Source organism: Amphiprion ocellaris, chromosome 24 (genome assembly GCF_022539595.1).
Source record: "Amphiprion ocellaris isolate individual 3 ecotype Okinawa chromosome 24, ASM2253959v1, whole genome shotgun sequence".
Classification (NCBI taxonomy): Eukaryota; Metazoa; Chordata; class Actinopteri; family Pomacentridae; genus Amphiprion; species Amphiprion ocellaris.
In genome coordinates, this window is record NC_072789.1 from 4,231,831 (window position 1) to 4,255,661 (window position 23,831).

Genomic DNA, 23,831 nt, shown 5'->3' on the forward strand with positions numbered 1-23,831 from the left:
CCGTCAGTAACTTCAGAAAGCGCTGACAGTCAGAGACCCGTGGAACCAAATCAATGTTTGACATCGCCAGGCCCAAAGACGACGAATCTGACTCTGTCCTCGACCTCCAGCCAGGTTTCCATTGACCTTCACCAGGATCTGGACATGCTTAACAGGTTTTTAACTCTGCACTGAAACTACTTTCCCCTAAAGTTAGAAAAACACATTCAGTATCTGCTGCATATCACATGAAAGTTAGCGAAATATTAAATCCCTGGAGACTAACACACACTCACACATGACCGCTAAAATGGAAAATTCTACTTGCTGGATCATCATACACCCATTTCATAGTGATTCATCCTGACATGTTTGATATGTTTGGAAGCTTCGGGGTCTTGACTAGAATTCAAAATGAAGTTCAGTGGGTTTGAACAAAGCTTGGCTGTGCACCATGTGCTCGAAACAGGGGACCCACCGGTGAATCCGTGTGGGCTGAAGAGGTTAAGCCACAGCCAAGCTTGGCAATTCCTTTCTTCTGGAAACAGCACATTACAATAATCACACAAGTATTGTTTTTGGGAAGGTTTAGGTGCATGAATAATGCGTGAGCTCCGGTTCACAGAGGAGACAGGACAGTGATTGTATCTGGGATGAAGAATGGGCTGGTGCTAAAGTGTTTAGGTGCTATATCAGCCATGAAAGTCTGCACTATTATTCAAAGATACAGTTTTCTTATAAAACAAAGATACAGCACATTCTACAGAATAAAGATAGTTGCAAGCTGTCAGTTATTGAAATATATATAAACACCCTTGGTCATAAAGCATGCAGGAAAAGTCACATTATCCAACTTACAAAAAAATATAATTTATTTGCCTCTAGTGTCTGATCATTTAGATAACTTTGGTGTCTTTTTACAAGGGGCAAGAATGCAGTTTAATTTGTGGTGCTTACAGCACTGAAAACTCCCTGCAGCTTTGCTAAAAAAGTTGATTTCGACATGAATCGGTTTAATCATTGTTTCTGGGTCCGACCAAAGTGCATTTGGGATTTCCATCCAGGATACTTTTCGGTCGCTGACGTATTCTTCATGCGTGCCAGTTAGTTGAACGGTTCACTGGGTAATCCGCCCTGCTTTTAACAGCTGATTTTTCAGGAAGTCGAACGAATGGTATCCAAGAAATGTTTCTTTTTGCAAGTGCTGGACCAGAAGAGACAAAGACGAGATCATTGCTTCAGGAGTATGTAGTAAGTGGCTGCAATGCAAGGTTTCAATCAATAAGTACCTCTTCAGTCAGTCTTTCTAGGCACAAATACATATATATATATATATATATATATATATATATATATATATATATATATATATATATATATATATATATATATATATATATATATATATAAACCCTAATTTTACTTTATGACCTCAGAGAACATTTTCCTGATGAATTTATGTTTTGGATCTCTAGTTTCAAGTCTTCTTCAACACAGCATGACATTAATTTTGTAAGTTATAGGTCCATTTAATGTGAAACAGATGATAAAGGAGGATAATGACAATAACAAGTTTATTTATATAGCACCCTTAAGAACAGTGTTCACAAAGTGCTTTGACAGTTAAAACATGCAAACACACAAACAAGATGTCAGAGCAGTCAATTAAGAATAAATAGTACAAATAACAATAAATTAAATGATTAATTAGCTAGATTAGCACACAACTCAAACAAGGAAACTAGGCAGTTTGAAAATTAAAGAACAAGATTGAGGGTTAAAATTGAAAGTAAAAAAAAAAACTGAATTAAAGAATTGGAGAGACGACATCACACCAAAGAACCAGGCAGCTAAAAGTAAAATAAAACAAGACAGGACATCTAAAATAAACAGACATAATACAGAATAAAACACTAAAACTAATTAAAGCTAAAAGTAAACCTCAAACAAAAGCAAGTCTATAAAAGTGGGTTTTAAGAAGTGATTTAAAAGAAGTTACTGACTCAGGCAGGTTGTTCCAAAGTCGAGGGCCCACATGGAGAACACTCAGTCACCGACCCTAACCCGATTTGACAGTAGGTCGTTTGGAGCCTTTAGTAATAATGGTGGAGCATTGTTAACGCATTAACATGTGTGGGCATACATCCCAACACAATGTACCTTTTATTTTGTTTTTAAAAAATGCAGCAAACCCAAAAAATCCAGAGTAATTTTGCTTATGGTCTAATATTGCAGCATCTTTGCAGCTCAAGTAATCGCAGCTCCTTAGTCAACTCCTAGTAGCTTCACAAGAACGTATAGCCGACATCCCCGGACTGAAAATGCTGTGCAGAAGTGAACTGCTTGCAACAAGGAAGAAGCTGAGCCTTGGGGGGAAGCAATGAGTGACATTAGGTTCCCGTTGCTGCTTTTTTCCCGGCTGCACTGCTCTGGTCATCAGGTTGCAAATCCAAGTTGCCCCTGAGCTGACTGCCCTTAAGCGAAACCCTGCTCCAGGTGAGGTCTCATCCCTCAGCGCTGCTCTGCTGGTTCCTGCTCACTGACCACCTGCACCACTGGACCTTGTACCGCACTTTTATGCATTTGATACAGCATATATTTCCTCCTCTGCTGTGCCTCTCTTCACTGGCTTGTCAAATTGCCCGTTGGGGGAAAAGATGGAGGAGCCTGAGCTCCTTCTTCTTTTTTTTTTTTTCCACAGACAAAAAAGGAACCCACAGGTTGTCTGTCCATGTCTAAGTGACAGGTGTCCAAGGCAGAGTGTGTGTGAGAGTGTGTGTGTGTGGTTGGACGACAGATCCTGCTAATCCTGTCCGTCCCAGAGGACAGGCAGTGTGACTGGGTAATTGGCCACTGACTGAGCAAGACCACTCTGGAGGCACTGCTTATTGAACCACTGTCAGAGAAAGAAGAAGAAGAAGGGGGGGAGAGAGAGAGGAGAGAGGGGAGAGAGGGAGGGAAGGAGGGAGGTGGAAGCATAACAAGACTGGAGAGGGACTGGAGGAGAAGATGGAAAGCGAGGACAAAATCAAGAGAAAGAGGAAGCGTAACAAGAGCAAAGAGTGGCGATACAGGTGGAAATAAATAAATAAAGAGCAGCGGCGAGGAAGGGAGGAAGGGGGAGGAAGAGAGAGTGTGGGTGGATGTGAGAGGTAGGTAGGGAGAGCAAGGGAAAAAGAATAGAAGTGAGAGTGGAGAATTTTAGAGTGACCCCGAAGCCACCGATTCCTCCTTTCTCAGCTGAAATGTGACACTTTCATGATTACACCGGACCCTGTTTTTTTTTTTTAGAGGGGGCAGAGCGGCTTAATCTTAAAAGGATGAGGGGATGCAGAGGGGTGGGCATGGTAATGGAAGTCTAGGTTAATGCTTCCCTCCTCCAGCTGGCCACCTAACAAATTGCCTTGTAAAAGCACAAGCGATGGGTAAATAAAGAATGAAATAAAATAAAAAAAAGTATATCCCTCCAGCAAATTGACTGTCATTGGATTATCCCCCTATGAAGCAGGATTTGGTGTGTGCCTGGGTGGGCTTCGGGGTCTATGTGTGACCACCTTCTTGCATCACATACATGTTGTTTGTGTGTTGAGAGATGGCTGGCAGGAAGGGTGGAAGGAGAGAAAAAGGGATTGGATGAGCCATCATTGCTTCATCGGCTCCATTAAACACACCAGTGGCCTGTAAATCAGGCTGTCACAACAACACTCATCCCACACACACAACCGTGAGACCCAGTGACAGGGGGTATTATGATATAGGTGAGTTGACAAAGTTATATACTGGCAAGTTTAAGTAGTATTAGGAAACTTGTTTACTGTAGAGATACTTCAGCGAAGTCCATGCTTCCAGATACTTGTTGGTTAAATTATTAACAGATCAGTTGAATGATGCTATATGAGTCTAATGTAATGTAATGTTGATTTCAGGTGTATAATTTATTACAAAAAGCACAGTAAAATTGTGAAATATTTATTTATTTATTATTCTTATTTATTGGTCACCTGCTTGATGCAGGCCAATAATTTGAATTAACATCCTTCCCATGATCATGGGATATGTCTTCCAACTGGCTGTTTAAGAAATGAGAAGCTCCTCACTGCATCAGCTAGGGTTCAATATGTTGTTTCCAGCAGTAATTATCCAATGGAAGACTCTTACCAATTTGCTTAGTTAAATCCATGTGGCAACTTTTTTTTTGGACAGGCAGTGTGTTGTTAGGCCGAATCAGAATTGCATGAACTTGATTAGCATGAGCTAAAACCAGTTCGTTCATGTGTAAAAGTCCCAACTCCAGCTTCTTCTAACTGCACATAAGACTAATAGGACATCAGGGGCGATTCTGTCCTTTGCAGTGTCTTTGGCGCTGTAGGTAATGTCCACTGGACGACACTAAGGGACACGTAGTCGCCCACATTTCATTAGAGATCAGAGTTCAGAGTGTTGGTGGAACAGTCAGTGCTGTGCTTGATTAGTTCAGCAGCTCTGCGGTAAAACCAGCTGCCCTCCAGGTGATCTGGACTCGACACACTGTTGACGCCAAAGACTGAATCAGCAGCTTTTTCCTTATCTGATATCCTCTCTAACTCCAGGGAAAAAGAGAGAGAGAGAGAGAGAGAGAGAGAAATCAAAGACCTGTCATGTTTGAGAAAGTTTAGAGTTGAAACAGAGAAAAGGAAAAGGTCAGTGAAAACATTAAAAGATAAGAGAAGGGATCAAGAAGAAGATGAGTATGGAAGGTCGCTGAGTGGGCAGAGGAGGAACAGCTTGTCTGAGCCAAAAGAAATCAATAAGTGCTTGAGAGTCAACAGTGTGTGGGTGGCCAATGGCGTGATTCAAGCTCATTAGCGCAGCGTTTGACTTGAGCGTTTGACCTCATACCCGACCATCCCACTCTCAGTTTTTTAGCCCGGATGGTGGAACTTTTGACAGATAACGAGCTTTTTGCAGAAACTCTTCAGCTGAGCGGACTCATCTGTTAATTAAGGCGGTTTTTGACACCTTTGACTGCAAATCAATCTTGACAGGACTTCAAAGAGAAAACAGAAAAACAAACCATATTGTCATTACATTACAGCGAATAAACCAAATATGAAGCCTGCTCATTACTCGGGTTTTATTCAGCGTTGCTTCAGGGGGGAATTTGTTTTCCATAGCTCCGCTCCAATATCCTTTGGTAGAGAAGCAATATGCCGTCAAACCAAAAATGTCCCAGTCAGATTTCCATCTTTCCTTACAGTCATTTTAAATTAAATTAAAATGACTGATAGCGACCAATCAATGGTGGTAATTTCAGCAAATGATGCAGCGCCGTTTCAAACTGTAGTATGGTATTGATTCAGAAGCAGCCTGCAGTAAGCCATTTATCTTCCATTAAAAACAATCTCTCCTAATTACCTTAAACTGGTTTTTAGTATCACGGAAGGGAAAATTATCCAGAGCTACTGTGTGCAACAAATTACATGTCATTAAAATAAAATATATTAATGTATGCACTCATCGCCGGCTCCTGGAGGTTTTGAATAAAGTGCAGTAATGTATGCACTCATTCTGAATTCCCCGAGGTTCTTCTTGATCACAGCAATCATAAAGATCAGCTCTTACAGTCGGGGCTGCAGTGTTTCTTAGTTCGAGCCCTGAGCAGGAATATGCCCCATTTAAATCTTCTGTAGCAAGATACTAAATACCTGCGGGTATTCAAAAATATACGTTTTATTTTAATTTCTGGAAGATAGGACAGAAAAGACTCAGTTTGGCAAGTTGGTGCCTGCTTTTAACCAGCTGTACAAGTGAAAATGACCATAAGAAGAGGAGAATATCAGTGTGATGACATATCTCAACAGCTATTAGATGGATTTGGTGAAATTTTATTGATATTGGTACAAATACAAAGAGTAAGAAAATGAATCTTAATCACTGCGAAGATCAAAGATGTGACTACAGGTATCGCATTATGCCAGTATTGATGATTATCGCGGTATTTAAAATATGAAATGTTGATATTATGTGAATAAAACACATATATATATTTTAAATATATATAATTATTTTCTGATTGACACACATGCAGTGCAGTTCTGGTTACAAACTCTCTCTCCACCTCATTATACTTGTATTTTGAGTTTATTTCACTTGCCAAAAAAGAGACAAAAAATGCAAAAACTGGGAAAAGCTGCACCGGGTCAAGATGAATAAAGTTAGTAATTTAAAATGGAGAAAACACAAAATAGAACAAAATGTTCCACTTATTATTAATGGCACTCCTTTGTATTGATTGGCAGTCCATAGAGAATCAAAAGGAGCTCTGATTTTAAATTGAAAAAAATCTTTAATACATGGACAAACAAACATGTTTGGTCTTCAGTTGGAACGTGGAGCACAGTTGGAATATGATTTATTATTTATTATTTATTTATGGTTTCTTAAGCAGCCATGTGACACAGGTCGCCTGACAAGTAAATTCTGTAGTATAATCGTCGACTGTACTGATAAGTGAGTACAAAAACAACAGCAAAACAATCAAATTTTATAAGAACAACATTTTTTAAATGTAGAAAATCAATCAAATCACTCGTCTTAACCAGCAGTCAGTCCATAAAGTCAACACTCCACAAGTTTATTACTTCGCCAAGGAATGGCAGTTATGTGACAATCGGTCTGTCTGTCTGTCTGTCTGTCTGTCTGTCTGTCTGTCTGTCTGTCTGTCTGTCTGTCTGTCTGTCTGTCTGTCTGTCTGTCTGTCTGTCTGTCTGTCTGTGTGCAACATTACTCAAAAACAGACTGACAGATTTGGATGAAATTTTCAGGGAAGGTCAGAAATGACACAAGGACCAATTGATTGGATTTTGTCAGTGATGTGGCTTACAGTCTGGATCCACAGATTTGTTAAAGGGGGTGTTTCTGAGTCCCTTCAATTACCGCGGGCCGCTACATATTTAGGTGATGTGATTCGGTATCTGTACATAACGTACACATGCATAACACATGCCTGTGCTCAGCGCAAGGCCATTTTGTTTGTGGGTACATCTATATTAAATGGTCACATTCTATGTTGCCGTGATTTTGCCACAATTTTTTAAAGATTTTAACCGTTGGAAGCGGTACAATAGCCTTGGTGGAGTACTGCGCTCTCTGAGTGCTTTTCTTGTTTATACTGTGAGGAAATTATGATGACCAAATGTCAAATTTAAATTGAAGTTAAAGTTGAATTGCTGATAGCATTTTATTTTCAATATTTTCAGTAAAATCGTGATAATATTATTAGTGCAGGTTCTTTAGTCCACAATAATCATGTACTGAAAATCTGGTATCATGACAGAACTAATCCACTAATAAACCTTTAATATCAAATCCCTGCAAAACTGCACACAAAAGCATCCATGGAAATGGCAAAATTCAGAAAATTTGTCCAGTTTCACTCAATGGGGGTGGTTGTTTGGGATTTTTTTAAAAAAGGAATTAATAATGGGAGATGGAAGCACTTTTTCTGAACAAGTGATCTTTAAAATCACAAGATTGATCAGCTGTGTCCACTTCTTTTGTAGTCTGTATTCAGACCGCATGAAACATGGCTGATACCAGCTGACATGAAAGAATATTTACAGTTTTCCCCAAATTTTTCTCAAATTGACAAAGTTTGGCTTGTTTCTTTTTCAATGTGTTTTTTTGCACTGGCAAACAACTGGTTTTGTTTGCAGCTTCATTTTTTTTTCAAAAGTCAAACATCCATTCGTACACAGATACCACCTCCTTGTGTGATTTTTAAAGTTTGTAATATTAGTTTTAACAGAGATGAGTGGACAAATTGAAAAGTTTCAAGATAAAATCCATTCAAACTTTCAAGCCTGCTGGCTGACAGTGTCTACATACCTCATAATAACTGATAAAACTAAGTCTGAAACTCATTTTCAAGTTATAATTTAAAACATTTTCTGCTCTGGGGTACATCATAATGTATGCATGAGCTAAAGTGTGGATATATTGAGGATTGGTAAATACTGGCTCTCACATAATTCACAGCCAACTGCTCTGCATTGAGACTTTAGTTTGGCAGATTTCCACTAAAAATCAATAATCTAAGCACATGTCAAACCACCACAACACAAAAAAACCACACATGGAGTATAATTGCATAACAAGCTCCATCAATATAAAGATCTTACGTAAGTGTAAGAATTTTTTGCTGCAGTAATGAGTCCCATGCTGGTTAAGTAAGCAAAATGGCCTTTCCAGTGGTGACCTGTGCAAAGATTTTGTTGCTTCCTTTCCACTCCCTCCAAATATCGACTGATCTGTCCGACATCATCGGCCCAACATGTGAATTATGCTTTAGGCTGGGTTTTTTTTTTTTTTTTTTTTCTGCTTTGATAAGGAAATCACAGACTCTGTAATGACTGGCGAAGACGCCCCCGGCTGGCGGCGGAGATCATCTGACAAGGTTAACAGATGATCAGTAAAGAGTGGCTCCCCGTGGCCCTCTTACGGCTCCGGCTCCTTCCTTTCCTTCCCCCCTCGGTATCAATCAATACCTGTTAACAAAAGCTCTGCAGGGCTCCTCTCCACTCTTGCGCACTCTTATTCATATTTCAGGATGTTATTAGAGCGCACGGCGAAATGTCAAGATCTTTACAAGGTAAATATCCCTCCGAATGTCACAGGGAGAGTGGAGGAGTAGAGCAGGGTGAAAGTAGTTTTCCTCTCCGCTGTGTTTTTCACTGTCAGAACCGCGAAGCCGCCGACATTAAGGCCAAGAATGATTTCTCTGCCGGCGGCGATTTCACAAAGTCGTTTGTTTCTGCCGTGTTTTCAATGATCATATTGGTGTGGGTGTTTTTTAATGGCTGGCTGCAGAGAGAGGGGGAGCAGGGCTGGTGAGACAACAGGGGAAAGAAGTGGAATGTTGGAGGACTTCCTTCTTTGTTGGGCTCAGCTGCCACAACGGCACAAATGTACCACAATCAGACGAAAGCGACGAGGCTTGTCTTAGCCGTGGACGAGCCGCCCGTCTCATCTCCACGGTGGGTAAATCAAGTCGTGTCTGGAAAGCTATAGCTCTGATCAAAGCGCCGCGATAAACACGGTCGGTGTGCAGGTAGGAAGCAGATCGGAGCTCATTTCACGTCGTGGGCTCAGCTGCATCAGAGGCCTGTTGATCAGAGCACAATGAGACACGCCTCCATCTCTTCTCGTCTCATAAAAATGTGCTTTTCAACCATGAATCACGTCTATTTTTGAGATGTATGCTGGCTGTTTTTTTTCTTTTTTAACCTCCCCGAACATCTGTGCGATGCTCAGGAACGACAGCTGGTCGACGAAGCAGAAAGACGGGGAGAGAAGCTAGCGTCAAACCTCAAGGATGGTGGGCGACGGCGTCAAAGTTTCCGAAATACCGCTCCTGGCCGACCTCGCTCACTGCAAGGAAGACGTCTGCTTTCTGACACACAGGCCGTGTGGATAATTACGAGCTCCACCTGATAAAGCTACCTCTCTCTCTTTATTTACCGCTCAGCTTTCTGACAGCGTCGTCAACTTCTGTCCAGCTTTTAGCACGTCGCACTCAGGTTTTTCCTCCGCGCATAATCGCCGTCTTACATTCGTTTCAATTAAAGCTCCCGGTGAGTCAAAGGACACAATTGTCCGCGATAATTGCGGGAGGGGAACGTTGCGAGAAATTGCGCGGAGTGAAATCTTCCAATTATTCTGTCCATTTAACATCTTACCTTCAGATCCCAAATTGATCCTTCTGGCATCTTTGGAGGCCCTTCATTTGCAAGCGCTGATGGATGGAATAAAGTGAAGAGCACAAATGAGGAAGAGCTGAACTTTAAGGAGCAGAACAACACACTTCATTTTACCCCGCCAATGCCACTCTGTATTTACTGACTTTGTTCCTCTTTAAGCCTCGAGCAGGTGCTGATGAACTTTTGGTCCCACAGTGCCACCTATTGAGGAATCACTTACAGTAACATGTCTCATTCCAACCCAGCACCAAATATTACCTCAATATTTTATATCTTTGCAGCACAAAGTTAATTCCTGCACTATTTTCTGCTTAGAACTCAAGAAAGAAAGATCCATCATTGGTAAGATGCGTGTTATTTAGCACGTTTTGGCCACAAAATGAGCCGATTCCTCTGACAAAATTGCTCAAATATTGCGGAGGTCACCAAAGGGGGACTTAAGCAGAGCAAAACTATTAAATCTTTCATCATTTCCCATTCTCTTGTAACCTCGTTGCACCGCTGGATCCGGGGTCTAGACATTGTGCAGAAGGCAACAGCCATCCATCATGTCTGATTATGCTGTTTAGATGTAATTGCAAACCCTTAAGGATCGCTCTATACCCATCCTCATCCCTGTAGACGCATGCACACACAATGCAGACACACACACACACCTGCAGGGGGAAGGAAAAGGGTTGGATATCACTGCTGGTTCTGCAGACAAGAGAGGCACAACAAGAGGGAGAGAGCAGGCAGCCACCTCCATACACATTTCACAGACAATCAAATTAGAGCTGGCGTTCGATACATCACTGACAAATTGTTTATTAAACAAAAGGCTTGAATTGCAGCATAACCGAGAGAGATTCAGGAGACAGAAAAAGAACTGCAGGAGTTTTTTGTGTGTGTGAGTGTGTGCATTACAGGGCCATGTAAGGAAGCCGGGGGTTTCATGTTCACACACCATTTATGTCCCTTTTTCGACAATAGAAGCGTGAGTCACAGCGATGGTTTCGAACGCTCTGCGAGGATATAAACAGTGGAACAAAACAAAGTCGGCGGGGTCACGAGCAGAGAGCTGAATCCCGGCGGGGCCCACCCACACTACTGTGGCACTTTGGGTGAGAGCTAGCTGTGATGTTAATACGCTCACATCGTTTGTTTCCTGTCATCTCCTGTATTTAAAAGTGGGGAGCCGACAGGTCATGTGGAGGGACAATTCGCATGTGAGAGCACATAAATGAGCGGGTTGTGGAACGTGATGCTGCACTTCATGTAAACATTTCTGGAAAAGAGCTGCATATGTATTAAAGGGATGAATTATAAAGCAGAGGATGCCACCAGTTAGCAGGAGCTGTGAAAGGTTTTACCAGTGCTACCTAAAGATGAAATGTATGATCTTCACACGAAGTGACATTAAACCTCGTGTTGTCCTGCGGGTCAAAGTTGACCCGGTGTAATGTTTGAAAATGTAGAAAAAATCTATTTTCACAGTGAAACTTCTGATGTCCATATTTTCAACATTTTTGGGAAATCTTTGAACATTTTTTGGTGGAAAAAAAGAAATGTTAAAAATGTTTCTTAAGAACATTCACATAAAAATCAACCAACTGATTTTTATGTGAATGTTCTGAATAGCAGCGACTGAGATAATTCTATCCAGTTGTAGTGTATTTTTGAACAGATTCCAACCGTTAGCTGCAGCAGACTGGAATAACAACAGACCAAAAGAGGATCCTTGTGTTGGATTTCAGGGTTTTTCCTCTGATATGAAAGGACGACCACATATTGGACTTGGCCGTGGATGTTGGCGGCAGTAGCTGACCTCAGTATGGAGGGAATATCCAAGATCCAAGAGGAAGTAAACGTAAACCAGTGGAAGTTATGATGAGGGACGTTAGATCAGAGAAGACAGAAGGTAGTGGTGTGTTTTGAAAGGGGCGTTTATAAGCGATTGTAGAGCAGAATGATAAATTGTGCCAAGTTTTTAAGTTTTCCTTACCAAGTTAATCCATAAATCATACCACTATAATCAAACCATCATGTGTTTAGCAGCAGATGTAAAGGAGGGATAATTCTGAGATAGAAAACCAAGTTTGATTGCATGTGATGGTTCTACTTTAGTAGGAATATTTAAGGTGGAAGAAGCCACATTGCTCCTCCAAACAAATCACATTTTAATATGTTTAGACAGTATGTGAGTCTCCACTGAAATCCATTTTCAGTGGAATATGCAGGTCAGTCTGGGTCATCTCATGTTGCTCCACACTCTCAGAGTTTAAAAAAACTGAGCTCCCACAAATATTATGGCAGAATTTTGAAAGTTTTCCACATTTTCAGACCTTTGAATTTTAGTATTTTCACCCAAGTATGGGAAGCTATTTTAAGGGTTCAAAATCTCCAGAAATATGACTCCCACAGCTATGAAGGTTGGTGATGACACAAACTTGTTTCCAGAAGTTTAAAATGATTAAATGGCTTCAACAGATGACAGATTTTGAATTATTAGCCCCCAACATGCACAATTTTACTTGACATAGTTGCCACACATCTAATTCTACTGATGTTAAAGGCCAAATCTTAACCAAAAACTGTATTTTTGGTAGGAAATATAGATAAATCTATATTTATACACTTACAGGAACTTTCCTGGGTCCCCTTATGTTACTGTTCCTCAAGTTAGTAACTTTAAAGTGCTGTTTAATTCTTGTGGTGAAGAATTAAACTTATTTTGAAAAACCCCTGTATTGAGGTGCATATGGTTGCCAGATTCTCACAGTTTTTTCTGATTTTTTTTTCACAGTGTGTCTAATATTACTAGATTCTATAACATGCAAATCAGATCAGAGAAAATTGGAGAAAAAACATAGGAAAGTTGCTCCCCGGAGAGAAACTTGGGCGCCCCTGATGTCAGGCTGAGAGCGGGCTAAAGGTCGCCTCCTGACTGCTGCTGAAGCTTTGTTCCTCTGCACGGGGGCCATGACACCTGTCAATCAAGCTGCTTTGGAGACCTTTATAACGTGACAAAAGGCCGTTCTGCGGCTATTGAGCCAGACGTCGGTCCTCTCATGAGAAATGTCATGGATGTTGTGATAAAAGACGAGGTCAGCCGTGTGTGGAGTACGAGCAGCGTGGATTCTTGTGTGTGATGTCAGAGCGTGTCAGTGTCGCCGAGGCTCTTTGCTAAATGATACATCGTCTGTTGCTGCGCTAATGTGTGTGTTTGTGTGGCTTAGTGTGTGGTCGGTAGGTGACGTGGTGTGATGCATGTCTTTAATAACACTCCATTAGCTCTCTGCATGTGCGTCTCTTTGGAACCAGAGTGCGTCCTCATGTGTTGGATGTGGCCGCCGATGGGCCGTGAATCAGAGCCCAGCGTGATGTTATTTCATGCTACTCCCACTGGGATCTCCCGTCTGTTATCCCTCACCCCAAAGTTCACTGACCTCCCAACCATATTTTTCTTCTTTTCCCTGCTTTGTTTTCACTTTCTCATCCCTTCCCCCACATTCGCCTCTTCTTCTGTGCTTCTTCTCACACCTAAAGTCATGGAAAAACTATTAGACCACCTTGTTTTCTTCAATTTCTTGTTCATTTTAATGTCTGGTACCACTAAAGGTGCATTTGTTTGGACAAATATAATGAAAACAACAAAAATAGCTCATAAGAGTTTAATTTCAGAGCTGATATCAGACATTTTCCATGTTGTTCCATGATGTTCCATCTTCCATCAGTTGGCTGGAGTGGACATCAACAGAAAACTGGATTCGTCCCTGAAGAGAACCTTAGTCCAATCATCAACAGTCCAATCCTTGTGATCCCAGCAAAGAGTAACCAAGCTTTCCTCTGCCTTTCCTTGATGAAGGGCTTCTTCCTGTCCTGTGGGACTTCAGACGAGCTTCAAGAAGTCGGTTTCCAACTGTCCTTGCTGAACAAGTCCCATTTCTCCATAGTGTCCACTCATTTTTAAGGTCCCTGGAGGTCTGAGGACGTTTCCTGACACAGGAACGGATGAGTGACAGTCATCTGGTGGGTAGAAAGATGTTTCCTGTCGTGACCAGTTAGCAGTTTGGTAGAAGCATGTTGGGCTTGTTTCTTCTTGGTGTAATGAACAACTGTCTTGGAGATCTTCAGTTTTTTCACTACCTGTATCTCACTCATGCCAATTTCCAGCAGTGCCAAGATGGCTGCCTTTGTGGCTTCACATAATTTTGTTCTAGGCATTATGTGAGAGCTGACAACTTCTGAGTTGTGCTACGGCTTGAATGTCAGCAGGAAACCACTCTAGGCCTTTACATGTGCAGTGCTGCTGATGACATGAAATATCCTCTTATATACCCTGGAATACAATGAAGCTGAAGCATGTCAAATAGGACATAAAGTATTATGGAATCAGCTGCATTTATGTTGTGTTCATTGTATTCTTCAGGTAATATACCTTTAGTGGTACCAGGCATTAAAATGAACAAGAAATTGAAGAAAACAAGGGTGGTCTAATATTTTTTAAATGACTGTGTTTTCCTGCTTTTTCTTCTCTTTTACTTTCCAGACAGACCCACATATTCACTCCCCCTTTTAAAATCTGACAATATACCAAAGATAGTTTAAGTAATGGCCCTCTAAATGGTGCCAGCGTCTAAAAGCACATGGCAGTAACATGCTGGAAAGCAAAATTTCCCTCAGAAATATCTCCCTATCCCACGCAAATCTATTCACAAGCGCGCGAGTGCTGACAAAACGTGCAGAAATCCGCTGATATTGAACGCTGCTCGCCCACAACAACAGCAGGCCATAACTAATCCATCTCCCACTACATGTTTTTAATGAGCCTCCATAACCGTAATCCGTATGGCGCAGTGCAGCGCAGGCCAAATCGAGCTGTTTGCATGACTTTGTGCTGTCAGCAAAATGTGACAAGGGACACGTGTGTGTTTATGTGTGCGCGTGTGCGTTTTACTGTCACTGAGCATCTGTGTTGTCGGTGTGCCATCCTGGTTGATGGTTTTCCATCTGGTGGGAGTGTGTGAGTGTGAGAATGTGTGTGTTTATTGTCTAAACGTTGGATATTTACCTGCATCATGCTGCACTCGTCTGAAAATGCAGCAGGATTATTGGAAGCAGAGGATGATGGGAGTGGCAGCTGTGTATGTGTGTGTGTGTGTGTGTGTGTGTGTGTGTGTGTGTGTGTGTGTGTGTGTGGAGGTAGAAGCTGCCAGGCCCTTTTCAGAAACCCCCATGGGGAACAACATTAGGGTCCTCCGGGGGCCAAATTAGACTCAGCTAACTAAGTTAGAGATCGGCAGCAGAGGGGGTCTGACTGGCAGGGATGGACGGATTTCACTCTGAACAAACACACACACACACACACACATACACACATCTCTCTTTGTTTTTGCCGCTGATCAGCAGAAGATAAAAGCCAGTTCCTGACAATAGCAGCCTCTCTGTTGGGGAGTCTGCAGGGAGATCCTGACAGAGTGGAAGAGCTGTAATGTATTCCTGTAGGTCAGCCTGGATTAGTGAGTCTCTATCACAGGGAGGCAATTTGAACTCATTTAGCCTTTAAAACAGAGTTTCTTCTTTCCATGAAATCTTATTATGGTTTTTAACTATACATTATGCTCTTACAGGAAATGGCTAAATATAATCAGAGTTTATTCGTTTATACAGATATGTGCAAAAGTTTGGCATCCTCTGTGGATAAAATAATAATTGTTCAACTCTCGTGTTGTCCTGTGGGTCAAAATTGACCCGTTTTAAAGTTTGAAAATGTGGGGGAAAAAAAATATTTTCACAGTGAAACTTCTGATGTCCACATTTTCAACATTTTTGGGAAACCTTTGAACATTTTTGGGTGGAAAAAAAGAAATGTTAAAAATGTTTCTTAAGATCATTCACAAAAAATCAACCAAAATCCAGTGAATTTCACTGGATTTTGGTTGATTTTTTTGTGAATGTTCTTAAAGAAAATATTAGAAGTTTTACTGATATGTATGTAATCACTTTAGATATTTTTAAGATTTTTTTGGAAGATTTTTACTCATTTTTGAAAATATTTACAAGAATTTTCTTGTCAAATTTGGAGGATTTTTTAAAGATAAAACTTTTTTAAACTTTTAAGAAATTATTGGAATTTTCTTCCTGAAGGTTTTGCTCGTGAAATCAGAGCCTATTAAATGCTCTATTAATTCCTTCAGGACTAACATCTTCTCAGGGTTGCAGCTGTTTTAGGAAATTAGTGAGCCTTTAAAAAAAAGAAAAAAGAATTGATTGTTTTTCAAGGCTACAGACGGCATACCAGTTATTTCAGATTCGAATTCTGTCAGATCTTAAAAGCAAACTGGACCTTGTCACAGTTACTTCCTTTATAACCAATCATCAATGGAGTCCTGCTGATCATACCTTCAGGTTTTTACTTCCAAGTATTGTCTGTACAGTCCTGAACTTGTAAAATATCATTAGCGGTTTTGGTGACACTACAGTACATAAGCTGTGTCTGTCTTCGCTGTTGAAGCGATTTTGCAGTTTGCAGATGGTAACTGTGCACTCATCTGCACCTTCAAAGACAACTACTTTTGATAAAACAGGCCTTGTAGCACATTTTCTACCTTACAAGGATTTGAAAGAGGCATCGTTTATATTTTGACAACGTATATTTAATGAGTTATTGATGCCGGAAGTCTGAATCTGTGAATATCTTTTCAACTTTACCGAACTAAGTTTGTAGCCGGAAGTCCAGAAAGGACGAATAACGAGCGAAACTCCGATGTCCGAGTGCTTTCGAATGCACCATGTAGACGTAACGGTTCTACTGTACAGTCTATGCTGCTACAGTTTACGGGCGGCTCTTCGACCGCTGGACTTCGACGTGGCCGGCAAAATGTAACAGTAAGACACCATTTAGACAGGGTTAGACCACACGGTAACATAACTGTACACGATGTATTAAATGCTAATATTGTGTAAGTTCACGTAAAGTGTTTGCTTGCGAGACGAGCCACGGTTTCCAGTGAGTCTGGGCCTTGCTAATTTTCATTTACGTAGCTAGCTAACGTTAGCTACATAACGTAGTATGTAGAACGTAACCGGAAGTGCTCTATAACTAGCGTGTACATGCTCCAATCTGCCTCAAACTGTACATGTGTGCTTAGAATCCAGCTTTCATCACTTCCACAGGCCGATATACATTCACAGTGATGGCGCCACCTGACGGACATTTTAGATGGTTCGCCATGAAACAGGAAGTGCTGTCTGCCTCCAACCAAATGACCCAAAATATCCAAAATATGACCAGGGTTTCTGCAGGGCATTAAAAAGCATTAATAGTCATTAAGGCCTTAAATGGCATTAAAAATCATTAAATTTGATTCTCAGTGGCATTAAAAATTCTTTCTGCAGTTTTCAAGAAAATATTTGACAATAGTAATATATAATTATAGAGTGTGATTCGTCAGATATGTGCATCTGCGTAAACCTGCCGAACCATTGCGATAATTGTTCCAGCCGGTTGGGTACAATTGCCATAAACTGCATGTTTTTAAAGTGGCTGGCAGGCTGGACCAGGTAGAGGAGAGCAGTGAAATGGGGAAACGCAAATTCCAGCAAAAATGGCTCTGTTTTGGTCTCCACCGTCTTCATCGGGAAATATTTGGTTCTTTAGCTGCTTTTTGTCTTTTAGGCATGTGATGGTTGACAGAAAGCATACCATAAATGTGTCAGAGCTCGGGGTTGAAGTTTATATAACAAGAAGAATAAACCAAAACACTCAAATTGTGGGCCGAAAAACACAAACAGTTAAGCTAAAAATGCTAAAATGCTCTCTGGAGCTACTTATTCACTGTTGGGTTGTGACTAATAGCAACACCGTTTACATTACACACAGTTATTTGGTCTATTGTTTTCATTAAAATATTAATCATTACAGCTTTAAAGCTAATTTCACAACTATATACACTACCGTTCAACAGTTTGGGGTCACTTAGAAATGTCATTATAACTGAAAGACAAGCAGTTTTTTCCATTGAAGATAACATTAAATGAATCAGAAATCCAGTCTAGACATTGTTAATGATGTAAATAACTATTCTAGCTGAAAACTTTGAATGGAATATCTACATAGGGATACAGAGGAACATTTCCAGCAACCGTCACTCCTGTGTTCTAATGCTACATCATGTTAGCTAATGGTGTTGAAAGGCTAACTGATGATTAGGAAACCCTTGTGCAATTATGTTTTTCATGGAAAATGTGGAATTGCCTGGGTGACCCCAAACTTTTGAACAGTAGTGTGTAATATATTACTGTAAAGTTAAGGTTCAGTGGAATTCTGTGGCAGAAAATTAAGAGTTTAAAGCGACCCTGAAGCATTGCGACGCTGCCAGCATGATATATCTCAGTGCCTCCAGATTGATAGCAGGTGGAACGTGTCACACACACCACCGACCAACACACACACATATATATAAACGGTGGTGGTGACATTTGTGAAGTCTCGCACTGCCTGATCATAAATCTGAGTTTTATGAGCTGAACTCTGCAGACTGTTGACCGCATCGCCTTGACATTCAAGACCAGGCAGCACAGAAAAGGGTTCAAACTCCCCGAGAGCGTTGATTGATTTGCCTCACGGGGGCATTGAAGGCCGCTTGCTGTTAGGGGTCAGACGTGTTTCTGTTTGTGGACGTCTTTGTTCATTATCGTCATGGCAAGTGGAGATTTGGCAGATGGCAGTGTCAAGAAAGCATTTTTACTGTTTTGCGTGTTGGAAATGTACACTAAATGATCCTTATTGGGGTGAAAATGGAATTTGAAGTGCCAACAGGAGGGGTGTCAAACATGGAGGCCAAAACCGGCCCACAAGGTGGTTCAATCCGGCCCACAAAACGACTTTGTAAAGTGTAAAAAAAGACATTAACTGCAAATTGTAAATTTGTAAAACTATAAATTTAAAATAATTTCTAGACTAGAGAAGTCGTTTTGATCATAAAGTAAAATACTAGATTGTTCAATGTCGTTTTGTTTCTCGTTTGTCATTTTGTGTTTCCTTTTTGTCTCGCTTGTGTTTCTTGTCTTATTTTTATCATTTTGTATTTTGCTTTATTTGTTGTTTTGTGTGTCATTTTTGTCATTTTGTTCCACGCTTTTGTCATTTTTTTTCTCGTTTGTGTCATTCGTCATTTTTTTGTCGCTTTTTTAATCTCTGTTTTGTTTTGTTTCATGTCATTTGTCTCATTTTTGTAAAATTTTTTCTTGTTTTGATGGGTTTTTTTTTGCCTTTTTAAAATAAAATACTATATCATTCAGTTCCAGATACCTGTGACTAAATGTTTTGTGCCTTTGTAGACACTCTTTAGGCTGTAATGTGTAAATGATAAACAGAGACATAATTTTGTTGAAATTAAATGTATGTTTCTTAAGAAATTTCAGGTTGTTCATAATGCTTTGTAAAAAAGATAATTCCTTAAATGTGAATATTTTCAGAATGTACTTTTTTGCACTAAAACAAAGGAAAAAACTGGAATTGTGGTTATATATTTACAGGTTATGCTGATTTTACTGGTCCCGCCCATTTGAGATCAGACTGGGCTGAATGTGGCCCCTGAACAAAGATGAGTTTGGCCTACAGGAAGGAAAGAACAGCTTCAAAGTTTGATTCCTCCAGGCTGGAATCCAATCAAGTCAATCAGGAGAAAGTGGAGCTGCAGCCGAGCTCCCACACTTCACTGTTGAGGAGACAAAGGCAGCAGTGCTCTCTGAAAACACCAAAAACTCCTGGTTTTTGTGTGAAAGGTTGTAATGGGGTTCAGAGGAGCAGTTCTTCTGGGGTTGGTGCTTCTCTTCTCAGGTGGGATTGTTTGCTGCGCCGCGCAAAACTCGTTGAACTTCAGCACCAATGAGACCCGAGTCCCACAAGAACAAGTGGCAACAAGCCTCCAGCTGCCGAGATCGCCGCAGACAACACATCATCAGTCAAACCAGATGGAGCGACAGGATCCGGTGGACAGTCCTGTCAGTGACCGGCTCAGGAGATTGTGGCTCAGGAAGCAAAAACCGGTGGAGGCGCATGTGGAGCAGAGGTTTAAGGTGACCTCAGAGCAGCAGATGGAAACTCCAGAGACGGGAAAGGTTCAAGTTCAAGGCCCAGATTTGAGCCAACCTGTCAAGAAGAAACCAAAGGTAGTTTAAACATCCATTTGACTGTGCAGACATCTTGATTCGTGTGCCGTGTGAGTTTATTTGGATTGTGTTCCAGGCGCTGGTGAAGTTTGAGCAGCGGGTGCCGGTGCCAGCTGACAGTGTTCAAGCGCGCTGTGGCGAAGATAAGGTCACCATCGAGGTCAAGCAGAACTTCTTGGGTAATGGCTGCCGGTTACTTGTTTGAATTGATGTTTTTTTTTTATGTGTGTGTGTGTCTGCAGCGGCTCCGACTCAGGTCTCTGATGTCTGACAAAGGAAAGGGTCCGATTAGAGGCCCGAATTGGAAAATTGAATGGAACAGTGAAGATGGGACACTCAGTGCTGATTACTGCAAATGGCACAGACTATAGACTGGCCGATCAATATTAGGTTTCCTCTTATTTCTTCACTCTGAGAAGGTCGCATCCTGCTTGTCTGCCGGGTGCTCAAACGCTGACTTTACAGCGACGCATTAAGAACCTTTTTTATGTGTCCTGCAGCTGAACCTCCGCTTGCCGTGAGTGTTATCGACTGGAGATGGGGAAAAAAGCGGACCTCAGGTAATGGTCTTGATTTAAGTTGTGCCTTTTTTTCCCCTCTTTTGTTCTTAGGAAACAGTCAGTTCATCCGTCCAAGTGATCTGACCTTAGGAGGCTGCGCTGCCGTAGACACTGTCGACCACGTCCTGCAGTTCCAGACGGAGTTGCACGGCTGCGGCAGCACGATGACGGTGTGTGTTCGGCCTTTTAGCTTTTCTCCATCTGCTGTTGTGTATTCGAAGTCACCCTAGTTGTGTTTTTCCGCCTTCAGATGACTGATGAAGCCCTCATCTACTCATTTTCTCTGACGTACTCTCCGACGCCGATCAGCGACACATTCATTCTGAAGACCAACCCTGCTGAGGTGCTAATTCAATGCCACTATCAAAGGTAAAGCCTTGTTGACAAGTCAAGTCTTAACCCTCGTGTCGTCCTGCGGGTCAAAATACACCCGTTTTAAAGTTTGAAAATAAAAAAAAAAAAACAAAAAACATATTTTCACAGTTAAACTTCTGATGTCCACATTTTCAACATTTTTGGGAAATCTTTGAACATTTTTTTGGTGAAAAAAAAAGAAATGTTAAAAATGTTTCTTCAGAACATTCACAAAAAAATCAACTAGATTTTGTGTTGTTTTTGTTGTTTATTCATTTTGTTTGTCCCTTTGTAACTTTTTTGCCTCATTTTTTGTCTTTTTTTGTTTTGTTTCATGTCGTTTGTCTTATTTTTTGTCATTTTGTCTCATTTTTGTAATATTTTGTCTTGTTTTTGTTTTTTTTGTCAAAACAACAAAAACAAGATAAAAAATGACAAAAGCGAGAAAAACAAGACGACAAAAATAAATAGACTAACAACACAAGCGAGACATAGAAAACATAAAACGACAAACCGAGACACAAAACAAATAAAACCAAACACAAAATGACAAAAATAAGACAGAAGAACAATGAGCATTCTAGCATTTTACTTCATGATCAAACTAACTTGTCACGGTCTCGAAATTATTTGGAATTTCTCGTTTTACAAATTTACAATCTGCAGTTAATGTCTTCTCTGTAAACTTTACAAAGTCGTGCCGTGGGCCAGATTGGACCCTCTGACATGCTGGTTTTGGCCTGCAGGCCGCATGTTTGACACCCCTACTGTAAACTATTCAACACTACACACCAGCGAGTTGTAATATTGGAGTAATTCGGCCACTAATGTTCAAATCAGGCACTAATTCTCAAGAACAATGATACAGAAAGCTTCACCCTGCAAGTTGACAGGCGTAGTTCTTCAAGTTTGTTAAATACAAAAGTCTAAATTCATGTTTTTTTAAGGCAGAAACACTCACAAATGGTGTTGACTGCTTATTTTGCTGTCTTCAAACACATAAAAAAGACAATATGTATATGTTAACAAGGCACAAAACGTCAGGAAATGGTGACAACAATGACAAAATCTGTCGTTCTACTAGTTTTCATTGACATTTAAGCTACACCGGCCATTAAACACACTTTAAATTGCATTCTGTACTGTATTAAAGTCCTAAATCTGATCATATTTACCTCTTATCTGTTTTACATTGTCCTTGCTCCTCCCTCCTTGTGATTGAAGCCAATATTCTTCCTCCTTGATGAGCCTCTGTCTAATGAAATACCCATCCTTCCTCTAACCGTCCTCACAGGAGGCATTACGTGAGCAGCAGCGCCATGAGGCCGACCTGGAAGCCGTTCGCCTTCAACATGCAGGCAGATCAGCAGCTGCACTTCTCCCTGCGCCTCATGACAGGTGGGGAGTGAAAAAGAGCTGATGTTCTATAGTGGAAAAGCAAAAAAAGAAAAAAACAACTTTTGATTTGCACCAGGCGGTCTGGCTAATTTCCCCAGCGACGGGCGTAATTGCAATCACTCAGGGCCTCGCAGACTTTTTTTTTTTTTTTTTTTTTTTTTTGCGGTGACTCTTAAAGATGCTAAACGGCAGTGAAACTTTTGATGCATGGTGATGAGCTGAAATTACATGCCTCGTGGGCTGCAGCTGACCCGACGGGGTCACTCGCACAGTGACGTGATCAATACAGAGCTGATTATGTTTTCTAATTAATTCCGAGCTGCGCCAAACTGTTGTTCATCTTCGAAGTCGGCCTCGCAGAACCTCGCTCTGATTTACTTACAGTACAGACACGCTGACTGTAGGAAGTTATGAAGGGAAATTATAAGAGTTTTAAACTAGTTTTACATCCGCAGATGCTCATTTAAGTTTCTGATCCAGGTTCATGATGATGCTCCATCTGTAATCCATTTATTGCCCTCTTTTATTTCTCTTATTGTTCAGTCCTTCTATCCTTTCTCTCTCCCACGGGCATCATTTCATCTAATCAGATTGATGGCCCTGGCATTACTTTTCCACTTATATATCTTTCTACTCCTGGATTTGATTAGAGGACTGGCAGTCGCCGAGGCCTTCCAGTGTTTACTTCCTGAGCGACGTGATGCACATCGAAGCGTCGGTTCTGCAGGGTCACCACGTTCCCCTCAGGGTCTACGTGGACAGCTGCGTGGCCACGGCGACCCCCGACCCTCACTCGCAACCCAGATACTCTTTCATCAACAACCACGGGTGAGAACCTGAGGACTGGCAGGACGGTTTACACCAGCCTGACGCTAAATCTACACAATCAGGTGGTTGTGTTTGTCTCGAGAAGGCAGCAAGTCATAATAATCAAGATTTATGTTTGACAAGCTGAGCTGCATATTTTTAAAGAGATGGAGAGAGTGTTGGTGTCTCTGTGTATGAATATGAATCCTGAGTGTGTGGTTTTGTTTTTTTGCCGTTATAAGGTGTTTAACTGATGCTAAGCTGACAGGAGCCAAGTCTTACTTCATGCAGAGGAGCCAGGAGGATAAACTTGACTTCCAGCTGAAAGCCTTTAGGTTCCACCAGGATGACAGGAATCCAGTAAGTACGGCTCCACTGTGGGACGTGTTTAGACACTTTTAAAACTACTGCCTTATTTAGTCACACGTTTTTTTGAATAAGATTAAATGCCATGCTAAGGTATTTCTGGAACAAAAGAGATTTAAAAAATTAACCTCAAGAGGGCTCATATTGGGTTGGGATGTGCACCAGGCATGGGTGATCAAAAGTTATCAAAATGCTCCGCAAAAGTCGGAGGGCGTAGAAATGGCGGGCAACAGGGTCAGTATATAATTGAGGGATTTTTGAAGTCCATGACACATATCTTGCATACATTTTTTTATGAAAAATATAAAAAACTAATGTTTTTATGTTCATTATGATCATGTCTTTACAAATTCCATAATTATTTCTTATGGAAACAATTACTTATGAATTAAAAATGACTGGATATCACTAAAATGTCAACTAAATAACCGTCCCAATTTCATAACAACCACCTTCTAATTAGCTAAACAAT

General features: G+C 40.9%; 1 protein-coding gene across 1 annotated transcript in view; it reads left to right on the forward strand.

Annotated features, from left to right (window-relative positions):
- The first annotated feature begins 1,098 nt into the window (after window positions 1-1,098).
- Window positions 1,099-23,831, forward strand: part of LOC111582608 (zona pellucida sperm-binding protein 3-like) — a 33,402-nt gene continuing 10,669 nt past the window's right edge. Inside the window, exons 1-8 of the mRNA XM_055008138.1 lie at window positions 1,099-1,230; window positions 19,239-19,874; window positions 19,951-20,053; window positions 20,486-20,604; window positions 20,685-20,803; window positions 22,083-22,186; window positions 22,837-23,014; window positions 23,236-23,353. Coding sequence (XP_054864113.1) covers window positions 19,494-19,874; window positions 19,951-20,053; window positions 20,486-20,604; window positions 20,685-20,803; window positions 22,083-22,186; window positions 22,837-23,014; window positions 23,236-23,353 — 1,122 coding nt within the window. The 5' untranslated portion in view covers window positions 1,099-1,230; window positions 19,239-19,493. The remainder of the gene's footprint in view (window positions 1,231-19,238; window positions 19,875-19,950; window positions 20,054-20,485; window positions 20,605-20,684; window positions 20,804-22,082; window positions 22,187-22,836; window positions 23,015-23,235; window positions 23,354-23,831) is intronic.